Source organism: Budorcas taxicolor, chromosome 4 (genome assembly GCF_023091745.1).
Source record: "Budorcas taxicolor isolate Tak-1 chromosome 4, Takin1.1, whole genome shotgun sequence".
NCBI classification, from domain to species: domain Eukaryota; kingdom Metazoa; phylum Chordata; class Mammalia; order Artiodactyla; family Bovidae; genus Budorcas; species Budorcas taxicolor.
In genome coordinates this window covers 40,504,923-40,525,088 of record NC_068913.1, presented here as the reverse complement: position 1 = coordinate 40,525,088, position 20,166 = coordinate 40,504,923, and the positions used below count along the sequence as shown (strand labels likewise).

Sequence of the window (20,166 nt, the reverse complement as noted above, 5' to 3'; positions counted from 1 at the left end):
ATGAACAGTATGAAAAGGCAAAATGATAGGATACCAAAAGAGGAACTCCCCAGGGCAGTAGGTGCCCAATATGCTACTGGAGATCAGTGGAGAAATAACTCTAGAAGAATGAAGGGATGGAGCCAAAGCAAAAACAATACCCAGGTGTGGATATGACTGGTGACAGAAGCAAGGTCCGATGCTGTAAAGAGCAATATTGCATAGGAAGCTGGAATGTCAGGTCCACGAATCAAGGCAAATTGGAAGTGGTCAAACAATAGATGGCAAGAGTGAATGTCGACATTCTAGGAATCAGCCAACTAAAATAGACTGGAATGGGTGAATTTAACTCAGATGACCATTATACCTACTACTGTGGGCGGGAATCCCTTAGAAGAAATGGAGTAGCCATCATGGTCAACAAAAGAGTCTGAAATGCAGTACTTGGATGCAATCTCAAAAATGAAAGAATGATCTCTGTTCATTTCAAAGACAAACCATTCAATATGACCGTAATCCAAGTCTATGCCCCAACCAGTAATGCTGAAGAAGCTCAAGTTGAACGGTTCCATGAAGACCTACAAGACCTTTTAGAAATAACACCCAAAAAAGATGTCCTTTTCATTATAGGGGACTGGAATGCAAAAGTAGGAAGTCAAGAAACACCTGGAGTAAGAGGCAAATTTGGCCTTGGAGTACGGAATGAAGCAGGGCAAAGAAAATAGAGTTTTGCCAGAAAATGCACTGGTCATAGCAAACACCCTCTTCCAACAACACAAGAGAAGACTCTACACATGGACATCACCAGATGGTCAACCCCGAAATCAGATTGATTATATTCTTTGCAGCCAAAGATGGAAAAGCTCTATACAGTCAGCAAAAACAAGACCGGGAGCTGACTGTGGCTCAGATCATAAGCTCCTTATTGCCAAATTCAGACTTAAATTGAAGAAATTAGGGAAAACCACTAGACCATTCAGGTATGACCTAAATCAAATCCCTTATGATTATATAGTGGAAGTGAGAAATAGATTTAAGGGACTAGATCTGATAGATAGAGTGTCTGATGAACTATCGACAGAGGTTCGTGACATTGTACAAGAGACAGGGGTCAAGACCATCCCCATGGAAAAGAAATGCAAAAAAGCAAAATGGCTGTCTGAGGAGGCCTTACAAATAGCTGTGAAAAGAAGAGAAGCGAAAAGCAAAGGAGAAAAGGAAAGATGAAAGCATCTGAATGCAGAGTTCCAAAGAATAGCAAGAAGAGATAAGAAGCCTTCCTCAGTGATCAATGCAAAGAAATAGAGGCAAACAACAGAATGGGAAAGACGAGAGATCACTTAAAGAAAATTAGAGATATCAAGGGAACATTTCATGCAAAGATGGGCTCGATAAAGGATAGAAATGGTATGGACCTAATAGAAGCAGAAGATATTAAGAAGAGGTGGCAAGAATACACAGAAGAACTGTACAAAAATGATCTTCACGACCAAGATAATCATGATGGTGTGATCCCTCACCTAGAGCCAGATATCCTGGGATGTGAAGTCAAGTGGGCTTTAGAAAACATCACTACGAATAAAGCTAGTGGAGGTGATGGAATTCCAGTTGAGCTACTTCAAATCCTGAAAGATGATGCTGTGACAGTGCTGCACTCAATATGTCAGCAGATTTGGAAAACTCAGCAGTGGCCACAGGACTGGAAAAGGTCAGTTTTCATTCTAATCCCAAAGAAAGGCAATGCCAAAGAATGCTCAAACTACTGCACAGTTGCACTCATCTTACATGTTAGTAAAGTAATGCTCAAAATTCTCCAAGCCAGGCTTCAGCAATATGTAAACTGCAAACTTCCAGATGTTCAAGCTGGTTTTAGAAAAGGCAGAGGAACCAGAGATCAAATTACCAACATCCGCTGGATCATGGAAAAAGCAAGGGAGTTCCAGAAAAACATCTGTTTCTGCTTTTTGACTATGCCAAAGCCTTTGACTGTGTGGATCATAATAAACTGTGGAAAATTCTGAAAGAGATGGGAATACCAGAACACCTGACCTGCCTCATGAGAAACCTATATGCAGGTCAGGAAGCAACAGTTAGAACTGGACATGGAACAACAGATTGGTTACAAATAGGAAAAGGAGTATGTCAAGGCTGTATATTGTCACACTGCCTATTTAACTTCTATGCATAGTATATCATGTGAAACGTCGAGCTGGATGAAGCACAAGCTGGAATCAAGATTGCCAGGAGAAACATCAATAACCTCAGATATGCAGATGACACCACCCTATGGCAGAAAGTGAAGAAGAACTAAAAAGCCTCTTGATGAAAGTGAAAGAGGAGAGTGAAAAGTTGGCCTAAAGGTCAACATTCAGAAAACGAAGATCATGGCATCTTGTCCCATCATGTCATGGGAAATAGATGGGGAAACAGTGGAAACAGTGTCAGACTTTATTTTCTTGGGCTCCAAAATCACTGCAGATGGTGATTGCAGCCATGAAATTAAAAGATGCTTACTCCTTGGAAGAAACGTTATGACCAACCTAGACAGCATATTCAAAACTGAGACATTACTTTGCCAACAAAGGTCCATCTAGTCAAGGCTATGGTTTTTCCAGTGGTCATGTATGAACGTGAGCGTTGGACAGTGAAGAAGGCTGAGTGCTGAAGAATTGATGCGTTTGAACTGTGATGTTGGAGAAGACTCCTGAGAGTCCCTTGGACTGCAAGGAGATCCAACCAGTCCATTCTGAAGGAGATCAGCCCTGGGATTTCTTTGGAAGGAATGATGCTGAAGCTGAAATTCCAATACTTTGGCCACCTCATACGAAGAGTTGACTCATTGGAAAAGACTCTGATGCTGGGAGGGATTGGGGGCAGGAGCAGACGGGGACGACAGAGGATGAGATGGCTGGATGGCATCACGGACTCGATGGACGTGAGTCTGAGTGAACTCCAGGAGTTTGTGATGGACAGGGAGGCCTGGCGTGCTGTAATTCATGGGGTTGCAAAGAGTCATACATGACTGAGAGACTGAACTGAACTGAACAAAAAGTGAGAAATATCTGATATGTCCATTAATAGAAGATTTTTAAAATTATTTACCATTTAGTCATTCTTTTAAAATGATGTTGTGTGTTCCTTATGAAGGTACTCAAAGGTATTGATATGAAATAGTAGCTTACAAAGCAATATACTGTATAATAACATGCATGGCCATTAAAAAATATATAGCCACACATTACATACATTAAAAAAATCAATTAAATAAAGAAGTTTAACAATTATTTCCCAATGAGTGTAATTATGACTTTTTTCGTATTCTTCTACTTATATATTAGGATTATTTTCTTTAGATGGAACAATTAAACTGTTTGGAAAAATGAAACCTAAGCAATATGTCCTTAACTAGAGGCAGCTCTTTCCTTGGGGCTAATTCTCATTAATTCACTGCCAGAGGCAAACTATCTTCTACTCTATCTGGACACTTTTTTAGAGCCCTACTACAAGGAATTGGGAGTATTTCAACAGAAATCCCTAAAAGCTAAAAGAGATTTAGAGATGACATTAACTAAAAACGTAATGGAAGCCCACATCAAATGCATTTGATCAATCAGTTCAACAATATTCATTATCAGTATCCACTGAACTCATCATTTTCATTTAACTTTATTTTTAAAAGTAGAAGTGTATACAAAATGCATATGTATAGAAGAAAAAAAAAAACACTAGAGCTCTATAATAATCAGACAAGATTACCACTAATAATAGAACGAGTCCCTCCAACTTTTACACCAAAAAAGAAAAAAAAGAAAGAAAAAGAAATAAAACCTATTTTGTCTTTTTCATCTTTTCATTATTATCCAAACATTCTTACCATGGTCTCCTGCGTACATCATAAAGGTCAATCTTGTTTGGAGTTCTACTGTTATCAACCCATGGAGAAGCTTTAAAAAAAGAGAGAAAGAATTAGAACACGAGAAGTTCAATTTAAAATAGAGAATTAAAACCAAAATATTAGATGTTATCTGGGAAAGTAATATTTTTAAAAGTTACAAAGCACTAAGGACACATTCCACCTATCCACAGCAATGTTAAACTGGGAGATGCCAGAGTTTTACGCCTTTAATCTTTTTCTTTTTTAAGTGGAAAACAACATAGCAATACAGAAGAAAGTGGCTTAAGTCATTTTTTTTTCATATTATTTCAGAAATAAACTGAAGGCATAAGGATGTTCAGAGTGCCCATGAGTATGTTTCACCAGTGTCCAGAAAATATACATTTTCTTTCCTCTCTACTAACAGAAAAATTTAACAGAAAATTTATTTGCCACTAATGAAAATTGTACATTATTTGATCCTTTTATTTTCATTCAATGTTATACTATTTTGGTCTATAAAAAGACGGTTTTTCTTGGATTGTTATCACATAACAGCATAATTTTTCAACCTTGATGTTGTGCTGTTCCGTCATTAAGTTATGTCCAACTCTTTGCAACCCTAGGAACTGCAGCATGCCTGGTTTCCCGGTCCTTCACCGTCTCCCAGAGTTTCTCAAACTCATGTCCATTGAGTCAGTGATGCTATCCAACCATCTCATTCTCTGTCACCCGCTTCTCCTCCTGCCCTCAATCTTTCCCAGCATCAGGGTCTTCTATGATGAGCTGGCTCTTCCAATTAGGTAGCCAAAGTACTGAACTTCAGATTCAGTCCTTTGTGTTGTTCAGTCACTCAGTTGTGTCCAATTCTTTGTGACCCCATGGAGTGCAGCACACCAGACTTCCCTGTCCTTTACTATCTCCTTGAGTTTGCTCAAACTCATGTCTTTCCAGCAAGAAAAAGGCTGGAAAGCCCTCAGTTTTTCCCAGCATCAGGTTCTTTTCCAATGAGTCAGTTCTTCACATGTGATGGCCTAAGTATTGGAGCTTTAGCACCAGTCCTTCCAATGAATATTCAGGGATTATTTCCTTTAGGATTGACTGGTTTGATCTCCTGGCTGTCCAAGGGATTCTCAAGAATCTTTTCCAGCACCACAGTTCCAAAGTATCAATTCTTCAGAGCTCATCTTTCATGGTCCAGCTCTCTCATCCATACATAACTACTGGAAAAACCATAGCTATGACTATATGGACTATATGGAACTTTGTTGGCAAAGTGATATGTTTGCTTTTTAATATGCTGTATAAGTCTGTCATAACTTTCCTTCCAAGGAGCAAGTGGCTTTTAATTACGTGCCTGAGGTCACTCTGCACAGTGATTTTTCAGCCCAAGAAAATAAAATCTGTCACTGCTTCTACTTTTTCCCCATCTATTTGCCATGAAGTGATAGGACTGGATGCCATGATCTTTGTTTTTTTGAATGTTGAGTTTTAAGCCATCTTTTCCACTCTTCTTTATCACCATCATCAAGAGGCTCTTTAGTTCCTCTTCACTTTCTGCCATTAGAGTGGCATATTTGATAATAGCTAGTTCATTTAAAATTATAACTTAAAATCTAAACTATAATTAACATAACTGCACTGAAAAAAAACTTTTCCTGATATTTATTTGAATGATGTGAAATAATTCAAGTGCAGATTTGAGAATCTTCTATTAACTAACAGATGTTTCAGAGTCTTTATCATCTTGCAATAAATAGAAAAAAGTGTGTTTAACTGCTTTTAAACTGTAATTATTTTGTACTATTCCAATTAACTATAAACTTACTTCAATTAAAACACTTTACAAAGCTTTACACATACACACACACCCCTTTGACCCAATGGAGAACAATAAGTGCTTATAAATTGGATGATAATTTTATGTTGAAGTCCTCTTCTTCTTGAACACACTTAGACATGTAACTCTTGGGAAAATTCCCAATAATACTTCATATGATGTACATCTCTCAATGTATTTTGCCCTTTATTGAGAAATGATGAAAATTATGTAGAACTTTTCTGAGAATCACGTTTATTAGCTGACTAAGATAATTTAGTTGGCTTAAAGCTCAACATTCAGAAAACAAAGATCATGGCATCTGGTCTCATCACTTCATGGGAAATAGATGGGGAAACACTGGAAACAGTGTCAGACTTTATTTCTGGGGGCTCCAAAATCACTGCAGATGGTGATTACAGCCATGAAATTAAAAGACGCTTACTCCTTGGAAGGAAAGTTATGACCAACCTAGATAGCATATTCAAAAGCAGAGACATTACTTTGTCCACAAAGTTCCGTCTAGTCAAGGCTATGGTTTTTCCAGTAGACATGTATGGATGTGAGAGTTGGACTGTGAAGAAGGCTGAGCACCGAAGAATTGATGCATTTGAACTGTGGTGTTGGAGAAGACTCTTGAGAGTCGCTTCGACTGCAAGGAGATCCAACCAGTCCATTTTGAACTCCGCTGATGAGACATCTGCAACTCAGAGGGTGAACTTCCAGCAAACTCTGTGACACGGCAGTACCTCCTCTGCCACTTCATGGGCCAGAACCATATTCTCTGTAAAAGGATCTGCATCGCAGTCCAGGGGCACTTGGGGACCAAAGTCTCTTCCTTTGGTTACCTATTTCTGCCCTGCGGGTGGTAGTTATACAATATTATATCTGGAATTCCTGTATTATTTAGACTTATCTCTACTTATAGCCAATTCCTCTTTAATCCCTGCCAAAGTTTACATTATGTTAAAATTAAATAATGTACTTTCTTCTGTGATACTAATTAGTTGATTGTAAAATCCCCTTGTGGTACTTATATGGTATATTATTTATACAGGCTCAGAAAGAAGGAAGGTCAAATAGTAAAAAAAGATAACCATATATTGCAAATCCCTGGAATAATCAGTTTCATAATGAGGTTCAATGAACGCTGTGTAAAAGAAAATCAGAGTTTCTACAAACCTTGCAAAAAGTGAAATGTTGCTCATTTTAAAAGTTCTTTTGGCTTTCCAGTAAGATTTTGGAATGGCAGGAAAAAGAAGTAGAAATGAAAGCCTACTATGTGGGCATCTCATTTCTGAAGGCCATCATGAATGGTGATAATGATCACTTGTTTTTTTTTATCCTGATAAAAAATGAACTGTGGGTGTATCTCTGACTAAATCTACTGGATGGCATTTCTACTTTACATGACATTTAGGGTGTGCTATGTCAGTGATCAAACCACTAATTTGAAGTGTTTACCTATATGTTTGGAGAAGGAAATGGCAACTCACCCCAGTACTATTGTCTGGAAAATCCTGTGGATGGAGGAGCCTGATAGACTACAGTCCATGGGGTCGCAAAGAGTTGGACACGACTGAGTGACTTCACTCACTCACTCACTCACTCAGCTATATGTTAACTCACAATACTGAAATATTCTTGAGAAAGTATGCACACTGTTGAGCCATTTTCTAGTAAATATGCTTAAAAATAAGAGTAAGAGTTTTTCATTTCTGCTAGGAAGTAATAAAGTACAAAATGATGAACTGAAGGCTGATTCTCTGGTAACACCATTTTGAATGACATCTAATTGCATGTACAATTAACAAGTTAAAACGCATTTTTAAAATTCAAAAAGACTTCATATTTTTAGTCTCATGGAAAGACAAAAAAAGTAAGTTTTCTCATACTAAAAAATGCCTGTAAAAGCCAACTGTCATTCTATTGCTTGGATCTCTCTTTCTTTCTCTTTCTCTCTGTCTCACACACACACACAGACACACACACACAGTTTACCTGCAGTTACTTACATTGCCATGCTTTTTTTAAAAGGGCATCTGCAAATAAATTCTGAAGAAAGATAAAATTTGATAGCTGTTGTAATCTACATTAAAAAACCAAGTTCTCTGAGAGAACAAAACAAAGAAAGACTTCTCTGGGGAAAGCCAAATGTATTCTATTTGGAATTACGGATAAGTTGTATATGACTGGAAATGGGGCTCTGGGATCAAAGCATGTGGGGATAGGAACAATGGGGCAGGTTGTAAAAAATAAAACCAACTAAATACTAAAGGGGGTAAAAACAATTTGGAGTACATGGAGAAGGTTTAACTGTACAGTAAGAGGTAAAACTCAAAATGTAGATTAGGTTAGATTCTTTGGATGGCCTGAAGCCACATTAAGTGAGCCAGATGTCATTTAGCGAACAATCCCAGACAGCTGCATTTTACTAAAGAAGTGATAATCTAAGTTAACTCCAGATAACTTTTTAATAAATATACTAGATGTCTCTTTGCATTGCATGTTAATGTGTTTAAGACATTTCCTGTCTCATCTAGCTGTGAGCGTCTTCAGAGCAAAATTCTCTCCTATTGGTACCTGAATCCTTAGGAACCTCAGTTCCTTCAGAAACAGCAGTTTTGCTAGTTCTTATGTTTTCCTCCTTCCAACCTACACTTGAGTATAATGACATATTTAATCAAATTCTTTTTAGATTTTAATATTGTTTCTAAGAAATTAGACTTGATGTTCAATGATAGTATTGTATTGGTTTGAGAGTGCCTTTGACATCTGTATGGTCATATGTCCAGAACACTTTTCTAATTTAGATAAACATTGGAAATTCATACAGATATAAGATGCTGGGAGGGATTGGGGGTAGGAGGAGAAGGGGACGACAGAGGATGAGATGGCTGGATGGTATCACCGACTCGATGGACTTGAGTCTGAGTGAACTTCGGGAGTTGGTGATGGACAGGGAGGCCTGGCGTGCTGTGATTCATGGGGTGGCAAAGAGTCAGACACGACTGAGTGACTGAACTGAACTGAACTGAAGGTATTACAGCCAAGGATAAATCATCATAAGTTTTAAAAATTAAAGCACTTGTTACAAAGCAATTTGCTGGTAATTCTGCATATATCAGACAGCCCATGTAAAACATTTCCATTTAACAAGAATTATTTGTCAGCAGAAGTAGCAGATAACAAGGAAAAGCTGTGAGATTAAATGAAATATTCAATAAAGTAAATGGTACACACAGACTTAATCATTTAGATGGTCCATATGTTATTATTAGCTCCAGTACAAAAATAAACTTGCACACAACAAGTTCTATTAAGTAAAACATGAAGAGAATTTTACTGGAAAATAATTTCAGATATATGCTAGACAGAGAAAAACTGAACTCTGACAGAGAAAAAAGTTTCTACTTTTGTAAGCAAATAAATCCAGTTAGGTGGTAATAGTAATAGAAAAGTAAATTGTGATTCTATAGGAAAAAGATTCTGATTTTTATAATTCAATAATCTTTTTAGAAAAAGGGGCTAAAGGATGTATTTCTTACAAATTTTATATTTGGTATATCTGAGAGAAGTGCTTAAAAAGTTGTCTGACAGTATGGTACTGGCACAAAGACAGAAATATAGATCAATGGAACAAAATAGAAAGCCCAGAGATAAATCCACACACATATGGACACCTTATCTTTGACAAAGGAGGCAAGAATATACAATGGAGTAAAGACAATCTCTTTAACAAGTGGTGCTGGGAAAACTGGTCAACCACTTGTAAAAGAATGAAACTAGATCACTTTCTAACACTGCACACGAAAATAAATTCAAAATGGATTAAAGATCTAAATGTTAGACCAGAAACTATAAAACTCCTAGAGGAGAACATAGGCAAAACACTCTCCGACATAAATCACAGCAGGATCCTCTATGATCCACCTCCCAGAATTCTGGAAATAAAAGCAAAAATAAACAAATGGGATCTAATTAAAATTAAAAGCTTCTGCACAACAAAGGAAAATATAAACAAGGTGAAAAGACAGCCTTCTGAATGGGAGAAAATAATAGCAAATGAAACAACTGACAAACAAATAATCTCAAAAATATACAAGCGACTTATGCAGCTCAATTCTAGAAAAGTAAACAACCCAATCAAAAAATGGGCAAAAGAACTAAATAGACATTTCTCCAAAGAAGACATACGGATGGCTAACAAACACATGAAAAGATGCTCAACATCACTCATTATTAGAGAAATGCAAATCAAAACCACAATGAGGTACCACTTCACACCAGTCAGAATGTCTGCGATCCAAAAATCTGCAAGAAATAAATGCTGGAGAGGGTGTGGAGAAAAGGGAACCCTCCTACACTGTTGATGGGAATGCAAACTAGTACAACCACTATGGAGAACAGTGTGGAGATTCCTTAAAAAATTGCAAACAGAACTGCCATATGACCCAGCAATCCCACTGCTGGGCATACACACCAAGGAAACCAGAACTGAAAGAGACACATGTACCCCAATGTTCATCGCAGCACTGTTTATAATAGCCAGGACATGGAAACAACCTAGATGTCCATCAGCAGATGAATGGATAAGAAAGCTGTGGTACATATACACAATGGAGTATTACTCAGCCGTCAAAAAGAATACATTTGAATCAGTTCTGTTGAGATGGATGAAACTGTAGCCGATTATACAGAGTGAAGTAAGCCAGAAAGAAAAACACCAATACAGTATACTAACACATATATATGGAATTTAGAAAAATGGCAATGATGACCCTGTATGCAAGACAGCAAAAAAGACACAGATGTGTATAGCGGACTTTTGGACTCAGAGGGAGAGGGAGAGGGTGGGATGATTTGGGAGAATGGCATTGAAACATGTATACTATCACGTAAGAATCAAATCACCAGTCTATGTCCGATGCAGGATACAGCATGCTTGGGGCTGGTGCATGGGGATGACCCAGAGGGATGTTGTGGGAAGGGAGGTGGGAGGGGGGGTTCATGTTTGGGATTGCATGTACACCCGTGGCGGATTCATGTCAATGTATGGCAAAACCAATACAGTATTGTAAAGTAAAATAAAGTAAAAATAAAAATTAAAAATAAAAAAATAAATGATATATTGTACATGGTTAGTAAAAGGATAATGAAAAAAGTGTGGAAATGATGAACACAATATACAGACTAGAGGTTACTTTGGGGCAAAGGAAAGAGGTGTACAATTAGAGAGATGTGTAAAAAAAAAAGTCTGAATTTTGACAAGTGTTTTAAATTTGTCTTAATAGAATATACTGAACACAACAAGAGCTGCACATCAAAGATGGTCCTATGTATCTAAAAAAGGATTGCAAATTTAGCAATGTATCAAACAGAAAGGAGTAAAATGAGCTATTTTAGAACTTAAAAAGAGCTAAAGATTTTTAACAATACTTATGCATATATTTAGGGCTTCCAGGTGGTGATAGTGGTAAAGAACCTGCCTGCCCATGCAGGAGACCTAAGAGAGGAAGTTTAATTTTTCCTGGGTCTGGAAGACCCCCTGGAGAAGGAAATGGCAACCCACTCCAGTATTCTTGCCTGGAGAATCCCGTGGATAGAGTAGCTTGGTGGGCTACAGTCCATAGGGTTGCACAGAGCTGGACACGACTAAAGTGACTTAGCACAGACACAGACAGATGCAAACCTTTTACATACAATTTTATCCTCCATCAAATTATAAGCACATCCCATTTTCATATCAGGATCTTACTTAACTGCTCTCACTTGTGAAATAACTGGACCCATAGCTGACTGCAAAGTTAACAACTCTTCCACCCTTGTAAGTGAAAAATTAGACAGACTTGGCTAAGAAATGGGGTCATATAAAAGAAAACAAAAATAGGTTACAGAATTACCTCTATAAATTGGGATCCTGTGAGAAATTCAATAATATATTATTTTGTGTGTATGTGTGTGCATTTATCAGTTCAGTTCAGTTCAGTCGATCAGTCGTGTCTGACTCTTTGCGACCCCATGAATTGCAGCACGCCAGGCCTCCCTGTCCATCACAAACTCCTGGAGTTCACTCAGACTCACGTCCATCGAGTCAGTGATGCGATCCAGCCATCTCATCCTCTGTCGTCCCCTTCTCCTCCTGCCCCCAACCCCTCCCAGCATCAGAGTCTTTTCCAATGAGTCAACTCTTCACATGAAATGGCCAAAGTACTGGAGTTTCAGCTTCAGCATCATTCCTTCCAAAGAAATCCCAGGGCTGATCTCCTACAGAATGGACTGGTTGGATCTCCTTGCAGTCCAAGGGACTCTCAAGAGTCTTCTCCAACACCACGTTCAAATGCATCAATTCTTCAGCGCTCAGCCTTCTTCACAGTCCAACTCTCACATCCATACATGACCACTGGAAAAACCATAGCCTTGACAAGACGGACCTTAGTCGGCAAAGTAATGTCTCTGCTTTTGAATATGCTATCTAGGTTGGTCATAACTTTTCTTCCAAGGAGTAAGCGTCTTTTAATTTCATGGCTGCATATATATATATATATATACATATGTATATATGTATATATATATATATATATATGGTGTTTTTGCAAGTAATACAACCTATCGTACACAAATTGTATAATTTACAATATAAATTGAAGGTAAACTATGACCATGAGCCCACTAAACTTTGGCCAATGTTGCATAAGAGGAAAGGTTTTGTTTGATTTCCAGAAAGTGCCTTAAAAAGAGAGGGAATACTATTCTTTGTCCCATATGAAAAAAAAAAAACAAGTAACAATGGTGGACACTGCAGAATATATACTCAGAGAATGTCAGAGAAATAAGATGGAGAAGGCAAGGGCAACCCACTCCAGTACTCTTGCTTGGAAACTCTCATGGATGGAGGTGCCTGGAAGGCTGCAGTCCATGGGGTCGCGAAGTTGGACCACTCCAGTGTTCTTGCCTGGAGAATCCCAGGTATGGAGGTGCCCAGTAGGCTGCCGTCTACGGGGTCGCACAGAGTTGGACATAACTAAAGCGATTTAGCAAGACAGGAGTGTAAACCCTTGTATGTGAGCCTTCCTTATCAGCCCTGGTCTATAACTGATATTCTTTGACTGAGTAAGAAATAAACCTCTATAGTGTTGAAATCACCATTGTTTTGGATTTCCTGTAACTGGTAGCTAGTTTTATTCCTAAATGATGCTTCGACTCTAATCATTATTAGTATAAAAAAGCAATAGGGTAATCATTTCAACTTAAAGTGTATTCATATAGCATTCAACAAATATAATTAAACATATTTATAGTTAAACTTCATATCCATTCACAAATATCAAAGTAAAAAAAATCAGTCTTTTTTCTTTTTTAAGAAAACTGATCACTGAAAGCAGTTATTCTTTTATAAATAAATACCTCAAAATTCTGAGGCTCCATTGCTATTATGTTTTCTTCAAATTAACCAGCAATCTAGCAAATGCTCCCTTTATAAATAACTAAAAAGGTATTCTTTGGACTGCTCTGTCATCTGTTATTTGCTGTTTAAAACATTTTAAAGGTATTTTTCAAAAAGAGTTAAGCAGCTTAAGAATAATTGGCTATACACATGGCAAAATATGTCCCTCTATATACTCTGCACACAGGTTACTTCACACTTTGTTTTAGCAAAATCCTAGCAGATTCAAGAACAAGGAAGTGTCTCCATAAGAAATATTTAACACTAATTCAACATATACCCGGAGAAGGCAATGGCACCCCACTCCAGTACTCTTGCCTGGAAAATCCCATGGATGGGGGAGCCTGGTGGGCTGCCATCTATGGGGTCGCACAGAGTCAGACATGATTGAGCGCTTTCACTTTCACTTTTCACTTTCATGCATTGGAGAGGGAAATGGCAACCCACTCCAGTGTTCTTGCCTGGAGAATCCCAGGGACGGGGGAGCCTGGCGGGCTGCCGTCTATGGGGTTGCACAGAGTCGGACACGACTGACGTGACTTAGCAGCAGTAGCAGCAACATATACTAGGTTCCTATTCAGTAAACCCATGTTTTTGAAATAAATAAATGAAAGAGGATGAAGAAAGAACAAATGTTTAATAAGACATTTAATTAAATGATTAACTAAAAATGCAACATGAAGTTTAAGAGATTTAAGTTTTATCCTTTTTTTATAAGTGGAACTAATTACCAAAAAAGAATAAGCACTGTCTATATTGGCATTCCGACAAGCCAGTAACTTCTAATTACAGTCCCAATTATTGCAGTAATTGGTACAATTTTAAGAGACACTAATAGATGAAATGTGTTGTTTATGCCTATAGTTTTTATGATACATAAAAATTCAAATAGTTGATAGCTCTTGAAAGCAGTTTTAATAACATTAAGGTTAATTTATATAAATCAATTAAGGGCTTCTAAAGGAAGTGAAGTGAAAGTTGCTCAGTCATGTCTGCTTCTTTGCAACCCCATGGACTATAGACCATGGAATTCTGCAGGCCATAATACTGGAGTGGTAGCCTTTCCCTTCTCCAGCAGATCTTCCAAACCCAGGAATTGAGAAAGCACTCATAAATTAAACTGATTGTCCAGTCAGCACATATTCAACAAGATGTCATCAGATATGGGTTCCAGCTTCAACTCTGCCATGACATGCAGTATGAGTAGGGCAAGTACCTCTAGTTTATCCTATAAAACAAGGACTGTGGTGTAGCAAATGAGGTCTAAATGCATAAGTAAATAAAGGTAGTGCCTGTGTTGGAAATCACCTTCTTCAATCATCCCAAGTTACTGGTTAAGAAATAGGTTCAGAGATATGACTTAGCCATGAAAGTTTCAATATGAGTCAAGAACTCCTTGCAATACAATGTTCCTCTTTCTATTATCACACAGCCTGCCTATCTTCTAAGTTGGAGAAGAGAGAGGAGAAAAAGGAGAGGTGGAGAAGGAAGAGGAAAAGAAGGAGAAAAGGGGAAAAAAGAAGAAAAAGACATATAACCACCATTTTTATACCATATTTCCATACATATCAACCAAAATTAGAAAACAGACAAATTACTGATATTCACTCTAAGGACAGATGTTAGAGGTGAAATCCATCCCCAGTCATATCAAACTGCTATCCAGAATTGGCTCTGCAGAGGAGCCCTTATATTATGTCAGCTCTGGAGGCAGTAGTGCCTCCATGCAGTTTAAATAACCTGAAATATGGAAATCAGCAGAGTGGCTAATCATCACTGGCTTTTTCCTAAATGTCTTAGCAAATAAGAAGCATTTAATTTTTTTCTCCTCTTAATTCTACTTTATCCTTTTTGTTTAACAGCTCAAGTCTGAATATTTCCCCAAGGGTACCATGATATCAAGATATGGCAGTGCAACTTAAATACTGGCTATCAGGTTATATACCTGGTTAACCCACTCACACTATTAGCTCTGCTTTAAGCAGCATCTTACTATCTCACAAGAACACATTTTATTTTAGATCTTATATTGTGAGTTAGAGGATTCTAGTTTCTACAAACTCATTTACAATAATATGGCAAAAAAGGCTTTAAAGGTAGTTTATAGAATTAAAAAAAGAAGAAAAAACACAAATTCTGCATTTATATTAATACATGAAATAGATTCTTGGATCCTCACAATGCCATGAGGTAACAGGAAAGTTTATTTCTCATATTTTCTCATAAACTCAGTGCCCAAGACATAGGATTAATAAATTTATGAAAAGGAAATTAAGGACATCCAATTAAATTTTAATTTTAATTAAAAAAAATTTAGAGTAAATATTAAATACTTTTTAAGAGTAAATATTTCTCAAACATCATATACTTACACTGAAAAATCCTTTGTTATCTGAAACTGAAATTTAACTGGGCATTCTTGAGAAGTGACTTAACTAAGGTCATAGGTTAAAACCTACATCTCTGACCAACTCCACCATGTGGAGTTACTGCAAGTACTTTTCATTATATTATCCCATCCATCACAACTCTCAGGGGATAAATCAAAACATTTGTTGTTGTTGTTTAGTCAACAATTCATGTCTGACTTTCATGACCCATGAGCTGTAGCCCACCAGGTTCCTCCATCCATGGGATTTCCCAGGCAAAATTACTGGAGTGGGTTGCCACCTCCTTCTCCAGGGGATCTTCCCAACCCAGGGATTTAACTTCAAAGAGGGCGGATTTTTTTACCACTGAGCCACCTGGAAAGCCCCAAGATTTCAGTTTCCCAACCAGGGATCAAACCTGGGCTATCCAGTGGCTCAGTGTCCTAACCACTAGGCCACCAGGGAACTCTAAAATTGAAACATTAGTGCTCATATTTATTTTTAGATTTGATGACTAAGGCTCAGAAAATTTAGAAGACCCATCTAGTTTCTCACAGTTAGTCGGGAGATCCTAGCCTGAGGTCCAAATCTTGCCATGTAAAATCCAATTAGGTAATATGTATTCTATTTCAACTCACAAGTAAGATAATTAACAATAATTAAAGGCTATTTTGACCTTCATTTTAACAGACAGTAATCAGGGATGAGCTGTTCCACATTATTTTGTTCAGTATCAAAATGGAAAGACTAAAATCAGAGAGGAAAGTATGGCTTACTGAGAGATTTTTAAAAATCCTTCATTTCAAAAGACTCTTTAAACCTAAAGACATGTAAAATGTGTTAAAAGCATGCCTTAGCATACACAGAAATATAGAGGTCCACTTTTAAATTATAATAATGTCTTAGTGTCTTTACTAAAGACCTTTGATTCTATTAGAGCATTATTATCATGAAGAGCAACTCATTTAGCCTCAAAAAAGACAAAAATCCTGCCATCTGTGACAACATCAATGAACCTGAGGGATATTATGCTAAACAAAATAAGCAGGCACAGAAGGACAAGTACTATATGGCTAGGTAGTTAGAATAGGAAAAAGGAGCCCCAAATGGTGGTGGCTAAAAGAAAAAGAAAGGAAAAGCCTGTAAAAATGAAACAAAAGAAAATCCCAGGACCATACTGAGAACCTCAGGTGAAACAAACAGCCTGGCTAGCCCAGTTTACATAGGGAAGGCTCAGGGGGAGGAGAGAAACCATATAAAAAGAGAAGCCAAGATTGAGCCTTCTCTTCTTTTGGGTCAACCACCCTCGTGCCACGGGGATGTATTTTCCTTTGCCTGCCAAATAAAACTGAGCTGTAACAGAGAGGTAACCCTAGGTCCGTCATGTCAAATTTTTGCTGCAATGAGACAGACCCGAGGAAATTACACTGGCCCCGAACGATATATCACTTACATGAGGAATCTAAAATAATCAAACCTATAGAAGGAAAGTAGAATGGTGGTTGCTAGGGGAAGTACAAGTGGGGAAGTATCAGTTAAAGAGTTTACAAAGTTTCAGTTATACAAAACCACTAAGCCCTAGAGATCTTCCGTATAGCATAGAACCAGAAGGTAACAATACAGTATTGTACACTTAAAGTTGTGCTAAGAGGGTATGTTGGGCTGTGTTCCACAGGCCTGCAGCTTTAAGGCTAAAGAGCCTGGATATAGTGACAGAGACATCAATGGTTTAAAGGACTGGGGGATCTTATGGGTCTGAAGCAAGGTCCTGAACCAATACTCCACCATGTGTGGTTGCTGGTGGGCCGAAATATAGCCCACTCATAGCTGGAAGTGGAAAGTGGGGAGGGAATGAGGGAAGGAAGGGGGGGAAGTTTCCAGTTATAGGGAGAATTGACACCGATCTCAGCTTAGCTCATAGGTTTCCAGTGAAAGCAGCAGAGAGCATGCCCCTCACTGTTCTTTGATAAGCTATCAAGTATATAAAGCCGATATAAAGCTTAGAATAATCACAAGCTGGGGCTGGGAGCAAGTATGCAGGTATTTATTAATTAGGTTCTACCTATTATTAAGAGTGAGGGTCAGTCAGGTGAATAGATTGTAGCTGAAGCAGGGACTCATCCCCATGAGTGGGGATGGACAGAGAACAAGAGGATAGTCATCTTGGCTGCTCATTCTTCCCTCCATGCAGGATAGATCTTATATTAAGTGTTTTTATAACACAAAATATACTAATAAGTAAGAGAGTAGGAGGAAACTTTTCCAGATGATAAATAGGTTGATGACACTGATTGTGGTGATGGTATCACCAATGTATACTTATCTCCAAATTCATCTTGTTATATATATTAACTATGTACAGCTTTTCATATGTCAACATTTTTTTTAAATAAAAGAGCACCTCAGCAACGTACTCAATGAAATTTCATCGAGTGTATTCCATAGCAATCAAGAGAGCCATTATGAGACTCAGAGATGATTTGTTGAGTTAAATCTTAAAAAGCATGGTATTATAGGAAAGCCCAGGGTTACTTCCACAACTAACATTCTGGGGGGACCATATGGATTCAGCTAAACTAAATCTTTACGGAGTTTTTCCAAGGTGAAAGAGGACAAATGTCAATATGTTAGGAAGTATATGATTAGGCTTTAAAAAAAATTAAAGCCATAATCCCTAAATTAGCATTTAAAATAAAATTTACTGGTATGCTTAAAAGTTAACTACTTGTAAAAAGACTCATCTTGGAAAAATGTACATAGTAGGATCTATCTTTCCTCCCACCTCTTGACCCCAGTGTTCTCTCTCTCTTATACAATCTCTCCTTCCCTTCTCCTTCCTATTTCTCTAATACTGTGTGTTCTTTTGCAGCATTATCAACTTCCCTGTAGTTCTGGGCTCTAGGTTTCTCATTATTATCATATTTTCTCTTACTTATCTTTTTCCTCCTATCCTCAGCTACTCATAAATGGAATTTTGTATTGAGTTAATACAGTTTAAAGCTACATAATGCTGTAAGTTACTGATAAATATAAATAATTATAATCATGTACTGTGTTATTGTACACTAATTATAAATTATAAATTTTATAAGACCTGCCATAATATTAAGGTTTATTATATTAGGCTTACTATGTACATGAGCAATAAATGCCTTTTTCTTTATATTACATATGAAAGTTTTCAAATTCCTGATATATGATATTGAACATATTAGTAATGTAAGAGTATTTTAGAAGAAGTTTTGTATTATACTGAACAGTATTTCCAAGTAGAAAATTCATCTGTTATAGCAAGCTATGTGATATCTCCCCAACATCTGGTATTAATGTTTACATTTTGGTAGTGTACATGAATTTTTTTCAACAATGAAATACCAGTACGCCTTTCCTAGTCCACTGGATTTCTGCAAAAAGTAATTGTCAATGATCTTACTATCTGGCACTTATTGCAAGAAGTTATATATCCTCACCTAATTTTAGAGCTATTTAGTTTGATGATGCCCACATACTCTTATTCACAAAGACATTCATTATCTAATCTCTATTTCACCCCCTTTTCACTGTTGTGACTTTTTATTGTTAACAACTCTAATGTTAAATGTTTAAAAAATGCAAGTCTAAATAAACTCTCATATATGCTACGTTTTTTAAAGCCTAATGACCTAGTATGCATCCCATAACTCTGTCTCACTTTGAGAAAGAAAATGCATTTGTGCTTGTCAGCTTGCTTGGAAAGGTGGAAAAGTTAAAAATACCAACACACATTTCACTTAAAGTCTTTTCAATAGATTCTCAGTATGTACTAGTGATTAATCTTTCATTTTCATTATAAATTTATTTCCTCTTAAACTTTTATATAAGAATAAAGGACATTATACAAGGATTTATTCATGTTAATTTTTAAAATATATTCTCATTTTAACAAATCCACATTTACTGATTAAAGAAAACCATTAATAACTTTCAATATAAACACACAGACTTAAAATCTGGAAAGAGATCTTTCAATTAGTTTCTAAAATTTCTATTCAGTTCTCTAATGTGATTCGCAGCTTGGTCCATGCTATGCAATTGGATTCTTAGAACTGTTTTAGGATTCATGACAACCTCCTGTTCCAGGTCACAGATACCTGCTCACAGTCTCAACGGCCCCGCCTGATTTCACATGACAATGGTTCCAGCTACTTCTCAGGTATTTTGACTTAAAGTGATTTTGGTAGTTAAAGAGCCATGTAAGGAGAAATGTCTTTTCTTACAAAAGCCATGTAATAACCATCTTTTACCTAATAGGAGAAGGTAACAGAGTGTTGTCAAGAAAAACTAGTCCAGTATTTACAGTTTTACTTGATATCTATTGAATCACTAAGTACTTACCTGGATAATATCGGGCTAGGCCTGTGGCACTGCCAAACACCTGCCACAATAATGAAGGATCTTCTTCTCGATTTTTCTTGAAAACTTCATCTAAGGCACTTGTCCAGTTGAGTTCATTTAATACAATTGTTGCTACCAAAAGTGAAAGAATGGAAAAATCAATCAATTCAAATTTGTAATTAGTAACTGAGCCTGTTTTCATACATGTGCATAGTAATGTTATATATATTTCATTGCTTTATCTATAAAAGCACTCTGATCTGGTGGTAATCAAAAAGTTTAGACATGGAATCATTTCTTCAAA

At 37.1% G+C, this 20,166-nt stretch overlaps 1 protein-coding gene across 1 annotated transcript in view; it reads right to left on the bottom strand.

The window, feature by feature from the left end:
• Positions 1–20,166, bottom strand: part of CACNA2D1 (calcium voltage-gated channel auxiliary subunit alpha2delta 1) — a 532,663-nt gene that overhangs the window by 125,884 nt on the left and 386,613 nt on the right. The window contains exons 7-8 of the mRNA XM_052638827.1: positions 19,863–19,994; positions 3,854–3,923 (exon numbers count right to left, since the gene is read on the bottom strand). Coding sequence (XP_052494787.1) covers positions 3,854–3,923; positions 19,863–19,994 — 202 coding nt within the window. The remainder of the gene's footprint in view (positions 1–3,853; positions 3,924–19,862; positions 19,995–20,166) is intronic.